We start from the raw sequence: 10,372 nt of genomic DNA, 5'->3' as shown, positions 1-10,372 counted from the left end.
GATGGCCACTTCATTTGCCTATCAAGGAACAAGGAAGAATGTCATACCTTTATACATTCTCTCTTTCTTGCCAACTTGCATTAACTACACTATTGTAACATTAAAAATCCCACATTATTGTGACTGTATTTCAAGCCAGAGTCTGACCTTCCTTAGGAATCCCCCCAAATGCCTTTGCATCCTGCCCTAAAGGGCACCTCCTTTCCTCTTCTAACTTCCCCATGTGCTTCCTCTGCAACCTTTGGACAGGAAGTCACAGAGAAACAACAGGAATTGGAAGGACCCATGCATGACCTTCAGTCAGAAGGCAGCAATTGAAAGGAAGGCTAAATCTCATGATTAGGGTTGACTGACAGTTTGTGAGACTTTTTATTAAAAATGGGAAAGTTGTGGTCATCATTATGAAATGACTGAATGCAGTCTCAAGCTGGATTTTCACTTAATAATTCAAGTGTTAATTAAATTTAGAGGTTGCATTTCTACAATGGATGATTTTGAAAGCTATATGAGAGGTAATGATTACGGGTGTTTCAAAGTCTAACTTACATATTGTTAAGGGACTAGGTTATAAACCAAAATTGTCTAGTGAGAATTTCCTTTTTTGCTATTAACTGGAATCGTTCAAGTATAACCAGTATATCTTAAAGTTTGTTCTGCCTAATGATATTTAGGAACGGGAAATGGAAGCCAAAAAACGAGCTCTGGAAGAAGAAAAACGACGCCGAGAACTCCTGGAAAAACGATTGCAGGAAGAAACTAGCCAGAGGCAAAAGTTAATTGAAAAAGAAGTAAAAATAAGGGAGAAACAAAGGGCACAGGTTGGTAGGTCGATCTGAATAGATAAGAGCATGTTGCCCCCTAGTGGGCGCTCTGTAGAGGATGGTGATGCTGTGTCAGGATGCCTTCTGCTGCCCCTGCGCATTTGCTCTGGACACGATGTGCATTATTAGTGGCGGAGGAAGCTTATTGGAGACCTACTAACCAAATGACACTTTTCTCTCTTCACACATGGAAAATTTTGACGGAAAAGGCACTTTTTCCTCTACCCATTGTTTAGAGTATATTTAAAAGAATGATTTTGTTTGTTTATTTGAGTGGCTTTGAAAAATGCAGCTAGATTTGCTACTGAAAACAACTACAACACCCAAACTAAAACCCTTGGTTGAGGACTAGAAGAGGTCCTATTAAACCATCTTTTATAAGCAAACACTCGGAACAGAATAATTTTACCTGCTTTTTCTTGGTGGTGGCGTTAGTGTTTTGAGATTTTTTTCCCTAACTACTGTATTGTCACATATGTTCCCTTTGCTACACCAGTCCACACATATGTGCACAAGGTTACTGAACTCAAGCAAAACTCAGGAAGACCACCCATTTTGTTTAATTTCATCTTGCTTATCATAAAGTTTGAATCTGTTCTTATTGCTAAAGCTAAAACATAATGTATGTTTTCTGAGAAACTAAAATAAAGCTTTGTTAAGTACCATGTAATTTAAATTTCAAATCAATTTTACCAAGGTTTACTAGACTTAAAGGCGAAAAGTACCATTTCTCTTGTTTGTTGTAGTTGCTGGCAGTTTGATAGCACAGCAGCAAGAAACTGTCTTTAAGGCTTTGAAGTATCACTAAGTCTGTGACATCTGTCCACAGTCAAAGTATCACAGAATCAAAGGCAAAATACTGAAGATAAACTACAAAGGAAAACTTGTTCATTTTGTTTCATTATGCCAAATCTCTGCCAAATTTCGATTCACAGTGAAGATCATTCATGCTTGTTTAGTGTCTGAAACCAAACCAAAAAGCGCAATTCTTTTTTAATCCTAATTATAAGTTTTGCCTCCAAGTATATGATTAGGTCATTTCCTGCAGGGCAAAGGGGTGGGGTAATTTAACAGTATAAAATAAAACATCATTTTAGAAATATTACCCATAGTGATCTGTGCTTCCTAGATTAAACTTCTACTTCAGCCATAGTAAAATAAAAGACATCTATGTCCATCTCTTTGGTTCTGGACAGCTCATTGGGTACAGCTTTGACTCTGTTTCTTACCATATTTTAGCTTCACTTTGCAAAACATAAATCTCTGCCTTCCATTTCTATTAGAAAGTATATGGAAGCCTATGTGTATAGGTTTGGGGGATCTCGTTGGGATTGTACTTACTAAAAAATTGTTCATTAATCATGCCACGTCTGAGGATATTTAAAAAGAACTGTTCTGAAGTTGTGGCCGGGAGAACTCCTGGAACCTTTATGGTGGAGGAGACTTCCTCTATAGGAAGCAGTCCAAATAACGTCATACCCAATTTCATTGTGTTCTTAAGTATTAAGGACCTTTTTTTGAAAGCTAAGATAAATGACATTTTTCCACTTTCTCATCTGCCCATTTCAGGGAATAGAATTTACTGGCTTGAGTTTATCCACTCCCCACCCCACCCCCTATTGTAGCATCCTTCTTAAAATACTACCAACTTTTTAGATTCAAAATGATGATGTTTATCTTAAGTTCTCATAGTCACACAGGTATTTTAGCACTTAGGCTTTTCAGTTTATTTCCACATCTTAACATCTGTGACCTAAAATGAAACAAGTAATTCACTACAGATGCGATGTGTTTACTTTTCCCAGGCTCGACCTTTGACACGCTATCTGCCTGTTCGGAAGGAAGACTTTGATTTGCGGAGCCACGTGGAGACTGCTGGCCACAATATTGATACCTGTTATCACGTATCAATCACAGAGAAGACCTGCCGAGGATACCTCATCAAAATGGGTGGAAAAATTAAAACTTGGAAAAAACGTTGGTTTGTTTTTGATCGGAACAAGCGCACATTCTCTTACTATGCAGGTGGGTGATAAAAAAAAAATCCAAGTGATACAGTCAAATCAGGAATATACCCTCTGTTAAAGAGCAAAGGCAGTAAAATTCAGTATAAATAGGTAGATTGGTAAGTAATAGAATTAATGACAATATTAACTGTAAATATGTATTATTTTATAATCAGATTATATGGTCCACATGATATGAATTTCCTCTTAGAAATAAAAAAATTATCTTATTTAAAAAGAATTAGTCTATTTTAGTTCTGAAATAAGCTCAAGCCCAAATAAATATTAAATGGAATTTTTTTTTTTGACAAAAATATTGTCTTTTAAACTATGATGCCAGAAAAAAGAAAAAAGATTTCTATTTATTCATGGTCACATGCCCTATTTAAATCACACCCAGTTAGGCAGCGCTAGCCGACAGTCATTCGTAGTTAGTTTATAAACTGTAGTTAGTCTATAAACTGTGATGGTCTTTTAAGTCCAGAGAGTAAAACTTATCGGTGAACTAGTGAATAAGTAAGTATTAATTAAGTGAAATATTTTTGGATGCCTAAATGATGGATTATGAGAAACATGCCCTACCCAACCTTCTGTAGATACAGGGAATATTGGCATACTTATCAAGAAGCCTATTTACTCTTGACCACACGTCCATTATCACCACAAGTATACCCTTGCTCTCTTTTCAGCTGCTGAAAAGAATTGTATTATACAGAAGTTATGAAGAGACCCTGTTTTGGGGTGACTGCATCAGCATTTATGAGCATTGTTAGGAATTGTTAAAAAGTGTATCAGTGCGAAAAATAAAAAAATAACAGTCCAGTCATTTAATCTATAGTGTGAGGTCAGGATGTGTTTATGAAGGGACGTGTGAGAAACTAAGAAGCACATGCAGAAAGGAATCACTGGCTATGGAGCCCCAGATTTGGAGTGAGGAAAGAGTGGGGGTACATGTCTTCCAGTTAGGAGCTTTTGGGGTGGAATTCCAGTTACTGTGGTGGCTAGTGGTCTGAAGTGAATGACTTAACCCTCACAGGCCCCTGCTATGCCTCTCTAGGTCTTTCTGACCTTGGATTTTATAAGAATCCAGAAATGGTCTTTTCAGTTAATACTGAAGATGCCTATTTAATAAGAAATGCCAATTTAGTGTCTGCAAAATACATAAACAAAATTTTGCCTCACCCCGAATTTTCCAAAAATAAAATCTTAAAATAACTTCAGACAAAAGCAGCTTCACTCTTCTCTGCTCTTCATTTCTTGAAGCCTTATTTCATTCTACCACCTGTCAGCCAGGTGGGTGGTTCAGTGCCCCTTCCTTCTACCCCGTATAAATGAATTTTTCTAAATTTAAACTTATTAGTGATCGGTTTTCAATATTTTTATAAACACCAAAACCTTTTTGGTATGTGAAAGATTACTCAGAATCTTGATACATAAAGCAGACAAAATTTATATTTAATTCAGCTCTTCAATATTTATATATTATAGAAATATATATAAATCTACGTATTTATATATGACTGGTGAGACTGAGTTTGATAAACTCTGCCCATTTGGCTCTGTTTATAGCCATCATCAGCTTTGTCTGCTCCCGCCACCCCCACCCCCACTCTTTCCCAAAACATTTCCAACTACAGGAATAGATCAGTCCACAGGAAGTCGTGTAGAATGCAGTTCAGGTTGGACTTGATCCCATAGGCACCTCACCCCTTCACTTTGTCAGTGAGGTACATGACCATGGTATGTGTAAAGGAACTGTAAATGTGAGCACTGAAAGCTAGTGTCTTAGGTCTCTACGTCGACCGTGCCCCTGGCCTCTGTACTTATGTATTAACTGAGTAACTCGTAGAGTCTCTACATAAAACTGAGGCACAGAAAATATGTCTGTAAATTTGTAGGATAATGCTACTGAAACAGAATGAATAGCACTGTCTCGTCAACTTACAGTAGTATTATTGGTTCTCTTAGTTCACAATGTCCTTGTAAGTCCTATATTTTTCAGAGTCCTATATATGAAGTGCCCTACAAACAAGTTTCATTCCCCAGTTTTCTGCCTGCTTGAAACACTGACAAGATTTACTTTTATCTCCAGATTTTATTTTGTATCTGTTTTCAGAAAACAAAGTATTATTGTATTTCCATGAATACTGCAGAATCAGTTCCAGCAAATGTTTGAGAGATACACTGGGTTGAATGCAATTAAACAGCTTTATTTTCTACTGAACTTCCGAGGGCTGTTGTTTTTCAGACTAGCTTTTTATTGTTGTTGGAAAAAAGTGACATTCATTAGTAAAAATAAAAATACAACAAAAGTCTAGTGATAAAATCTTCTCTTTCTCATCTCAAAAGTTCTGACCTTTTCCCACTATTAAACTTGGAATATCCTTTTCGATTTTCTATATTCATTTTTATATGTTTCAGAATGTATATTTGTCCTTTCTTTTTTCACAGAGTTGGGACCAAATTATTCAGTCTGTTCGTAACCTTTTTCACATAACAATATCTCCAGATTTTTCTCTAGTGAGCACATGCAGGCCCACCTCTTTTCAGTGGCTGTGTAGATTCCATTGTATAGCTGGTCTATAATTGAATCAGTTCCCTGTTAAAGTTTAAGCAGACCTTTTGCAGCCTTCTGCTATAACAAACACAAATCTGTGTGCATGTGAATGAGAGGTTCTTATACAATATAGTTTTGGAAGTGGAATTGCTGAATAAGAGAATTTTTTACGTTTTTAATTGTGTTTGTTTTATTAAGTTGCCTTCCAAAAGAGGCTTTTTCTTATTTGCACTTCCACCAACAGTGTATGATAGTCTCTCTCTCTCTGCATCTCATTCCATGCTTTTGAAATGCTTTAATATGCTCGCATGCATATAATCCTCGCTGAGTTTAAATTATAGAATATTTCGTGAACTTATTAGATCACAGAGTGATGCTGTTGGTTGGTTGGCAGTTTGGTTGCTTGGTTTTTGTGGCAAATCGGATGAAATCTTAGAAACAGTTTGGAAAATGCTGCACTGAAAGGACATTAAATTATTGACATGACACTTTATTGGGAACAGGAAAGAAAATCAAGCATGCCAGACCAAAAAATATGATACAAAAGGATCATAAGTAAAATATTATTTTAAATTACAAGCGAAAAAAACACAATTCTTACAAATTTTATTACATCTCTGCATATTAATGCTTCCATTCCAACAAATGTCTTGGAGAATGGGGAGAAATAATTTGTATCAGTGTTACTGTGTTTATACTATGTGTATTAACCCAACAGTCAGTAGTGTCTTTTGACTGCTAATTTGCTGGAATGCCTTGGGCAAAGTCATTTAGCCCCTTAGGTTTGGGCTGATAATTTCATCTTTTTTTATTCTTTTTTTAATATAGAACCAGGCTAATACACTAACCTAGATTATCTCAGTCAACCATAGATAATTTTAATACTAGATAAATATTTTAATGACAATTACAATAATTATAATTTTTACTGTTCATTAGTGGTGATAAAGTATATCTTTTAATACTCATCTATCATTGCAGACAAGCATGAAACTAAATTAAAAGGAGTAATATACTTTCAAGCCATTGAAGAAGTATATTATGATCACCTCAAAAATGCTAATAAGGTAAACATCAATTTTTAGATTCCTCCAATTTGAATGCATAATTAAGTTGGAAAATGTTTCTATTTTGAAGATATTTAGATTTGTCATTCTGACATAATGGATAGATGTTATCAGAATGGTGCTGGAAAAGTAAACATAGATTTGATTCATGTAGATATATCTGATCTTTTTGTGAAAAAGAAGTCATGGTGAAGTGAGGAAGTATTCTGGACATATTCATTTGGGAGTCCCTGCCAAGTGACTCTTTGCTAGGGTTCTAACAAGGAGCTACTACCTACTTATGAGAAAGACTCTTAGTAGGGCTAAGAATAACAGTTATTATTTATTGAGCACCCACAACCAGCTAAGTAGCTGCTAAGAGGATTTGACAACTCTCTGTGAGAATTCTTATGCAGAAAGGCCACAAAGATAGACAATCTTGAGAAAAGTGTTGGGATGGGGGCATAGGTTATACTAGAGCAAAAGTAATTCCTATATAGATTTCTATAAATTGAAACTTTTAAAGAGGAAGAAGCCCTCACATATGTCTGTGTTATTTAATGTTAAAATGTCAAGATGTTTCTTTCATATTTTTTTCCTGTTTTGATTTTTAGAGTCCTAATCCTTTACTCACGTTTAGTGTCAAGACACATGACAGAATCTACTATATGGTAGCCCCATCGCCAGAAGCCATGAGGATCTGGATGGATGTTATTGTTACTGGGGCAGAAGGTTACACTCACTTCTTGTTGTAGTGAACTGGAGCAATAGTCCACTTTAGGGCAGACTGCAATAATCTCTTACAAGAATAAAGCCATATTCAATCCCACATGGAAAGACCCAACAGATCCATCCCTTCAACTGTGTGTACTCAGAACTCCTTTCATATTAACAGGAAGTCACTTGTAAAAGAAAAAGAAGCATTTTTAATTCAAAGCTTGATCATAAATAGCAAAATATTTAAAGTGCCTATGAGAAAGTAAACACTATTTTGGTAAATAGCATCACTTATAGGAACATTTCTTATGAACTATTTTTATCAATTGTTGATTTTGGTGGCAAAATAAACAGTTTACAAAATGTACATACTTGGAAATATGAAATTATTTTAGCATCCAAATCATTGACATTATTGGTAACCAACTGGCTTTTTTTTAATAAGGAGCATTTTGCTAAAGGTTATTTTAAAATATAAGCAAATAAGGGCTTGCAGGGAAATATCTTTTAGGAGTTTTGCCCTAATTTTTAAGTACTGCACCAAAACCAAAGACTTGACATGATTTCTGTTTAATAGTAGTAGCTTCGAGTGATGAACAGCATTTAGTGTTACTCCACATTTTGAAATGATACTTTGATGTCGTCAAGTGCCCAGGAAGTTGACTTTGTAGCGTCATCACCAGCATAAGCTACTGTACACATAGAGCAAACCACTTTTTGTAAAAAAAAAAGAAAAGAAAAGAAAAGAAAAGAAAGCTGTGTGTTTTAGAAAGAAGCAGCCTTAGACATTCTCTCACATTGGGCAATTAAAATAAAGAGAATATTTAGTGTTAGGAGCTTCTTTTGTTAAAAATTTCTCCCTTCCCAGTGCTGAGAATAAAAGTAACCAGTAGCTGATTTGCTTTATGTTGTCTGATTTTTATTTGTTATGGAACACAGTTGCTAATTGCAGCCTCACATGACATAGCTATGAAATCAGAGCTGTTTTCACCAAGGAATAGACTAATTAAAACACTTATTTACAGAAGTGGTGTAGTTTTATAAAAAGGAAAATGAAGTTTAACAATGTTCTTTTTCATGTACTATTTTATTATGTATTTCTTTACAATTAGCCTTTGTTTTTTAGAGTTAAATTAATTTTTGTGGAATGAAATGACTTCAGGCAAGTTTCTTTCATAACAGTTTTTCAAATGCCATTTATCCTGGTTTGTCAAGTTGCGTGTGTTTGTAAGTATGAATGTACTCTTTCCTAAAACTTGGCAAATGAATAGAAGTAGAAAATAATGACTAGTACAAGGTGAAATGATTAGATTAGAATTGTCTATAAAATGTTTGTCAGGCCTGACTGGGTACAATTTTTTTTTTTATATTTGCAGTGTGCTTTGTGTACATGTATACATGTTGCCAATAATAAGATTTTGCAACTGGATGACACATGACTTTACTTGAACAGTGAAGGACAAAATCACGATTGCAGAAGACATTTTTATAATCTGTTTTTTCAGAGATTGTCCCTAAACTCTGTAATGATCTAAAAGAGTGAATTGCAATTGCTAAAATTTTCTTGATTAATGTAAAAATATAACTTTCCTGTATTGTACTTTACTTTCTTCATAGGATTGTAAAGATATTCTAATCAACTTTGTATCTTGCATGATGTAGTAAACCTTTTAAACATGTGTGTTAAAATATATTGAGTTTGGATTAAAATGTTGACCAGATTTCACATCTGAAAATAAACTCATCTCTCATTAGGAAGTTACCTATTTGGTAACATGATGGGAGTGGGTGGGGTAGATGAATCAGCCAAAATCAATTGTAGAATTTACATAAAGGATGTTGCGTGCCAAGATTTGATTGGTAGTTTATGAAGTGAAATAATTAGAAATCTCTGGTCATGTTCCTGTTGCTAACGAAATGAGATGACTCCTGAAAAATCTGACACTTTATTGTCTTTTTGCACAAATGCAATTAGTACTGAGGATTGCAAGGACTGTGTTTACTTATTCTTCTATATAACAAGGAACAAATTATGCAGTTATGAAGTAAAGCTCTAGGGCTAACTTGGTGAGGACTTCATTTATCTCCCTGAACTAAGGCAGCAGATTACAGAGAGAAGCTGCCCTCAACAATATGTCCTTTCACCCCTGTTAATGAAGGCAACGTTTAGGTCAAGGGAAATGAATTTGTCTACTTCAAGCTCATCACTGTCAGTAGAAGTATCTTTACTTGACACTAGCCACAATTTTTCCTGACTTGTTAAACTGAAAAGAGTGGAGAGAGGAAATGATCGATGGGTTGCCCTGCTTTCTTCGTGCAGTGTTTTTCTCGCTGTGAAGACAATTCAGATTTCTTCATTTTGATGCACATGAAATAGAAGAAGACCCACAAAAATAAAAGAAGAGACTAGGGATAGGAATGATTAAGACTATTTGCAATTATCCAAAATATGTGGAGAGAAGTATTTATTGTTAAGCTTTCAGGCATAGTGAAGTGATGCACACTGGATGTAACCATACCAATTTAGTCCCTTTGGAGTCTTCAACAAAGCTAGTGGAGAACTGGCAAAACAGCTCAGCAAACTTTGGAGTGTGTCCTGAAATCAGGCAGCTGTCCTTACTCTGTGTTTCTGGCCTTACACCTCTCAAGAAAGAAACCTATTCAGTTTTTATTTATCCAACTTTTTTTTTTTTTTTTAACGACTACAGCACCTGGTCTTCCTGGGTGGTCTCCCATCCAAGTACTAACCAGGCCCAACCCCGCTTAGCTTCTGAGATCAGACAGGATCAGGCTTATTCAGGGTGGCATGGCCATAGACTATTCAACTTTCCAGTATGTTCCAATAGGACAGATTCTCAAGACTCCAACTATAGGCTGGATTCACTGTATCTAACTTTTGCCTTTAACTCTAGCACCAATCATTGCTCCAGTATTTATGACCAAGATAGTAAAGTGGCTTTACTCAAAGTAGTATACCAACCACAGTAACTTTTAAGTAGAAAAAAACTAGATAAGGCCTAATTTGTTGGTGCTCGAGACCCTCAGGAATTACTCTGAAGAGTATCGGAACTGGAATCCAGAATGCCTTGTACCACAATTTATTCAACCATTTTTCTGTTATTGACAATTCCATTTTTCTCTTCTGTTTGCCTCTAAAAATGGTGCTGTAGTAGATAACATGCACCTTTGTGAACTAGCATTGTTTTCACTCCTGTTAATGAAGGC

General features: G+C 35.5%; 1 protein-coding gene and 1 non-coding gene across 2 annotated transcripts in view; one reads left to right on the top strand and one right to left on the bottom strand.

Annotated features, from left to right (window-relative positions):
* Positions 1 to 8,873, top strand: part of PHLDB2 (pleckstrin homology like domain family B member 2) — a 111,848-nt gene extending 102,975 nt beyond the window's left edge. The window contains exons 15-18 of the mRNA XM_011355526.2: positions 672 to 818; positions 2,627 to 2,846; positions 6,366 to 6,451; positions 7,045 to 8,873. Coding sequence (XP_011353828.1) covers positions 672 to 818; positions 2,627 to 2,846; positions 6,366 to 6,451; positions 7,045 to 7,185 — 594 coding nt within the window. The 3' untranslated portion in view covers positions 7,186 to 8,873. The remainder of the gene's footprint in view (positions 1 to 671; positions 819 to 2,626; positions 2,847 to 6,365; positions 6,452 to 7,044) is intronic.
* Positions 8,874 to 9,846: 973 nt separating this feature from the next.
* On the bottom strand, positions 9,847 to 9,965 carry LOC111736545. Its single transcript, XR_002779208.1, has one exon. It is a non-coding gene; the product is annotated as a 5S ribosomal RNA (ribosomal RNA).
* Between the last annotated feature and the right edge of the window lie 407 nt (positions 9,966 to 10,372).

Source organism: Pteropus vampyrus, unplaced genomic scaffold (genome assembly GCF_000151845.1).
Source record: "Pteropus vampyrus isolate Shadow unplaced genomic scaffold, Pvam_2.0 Scaffold1, whole genome shotgun sequence".
NCBI lineage: Eukaryota > Metazoa > Chordata > Mammalia > Chiroptera > Pteropodidae > Pteropus > Pteropus vampyrus.
Note: the sequence above shows the minus strand (reverse complement) of the source record. Positions and strands in the feature narration are given on the sequence as shown.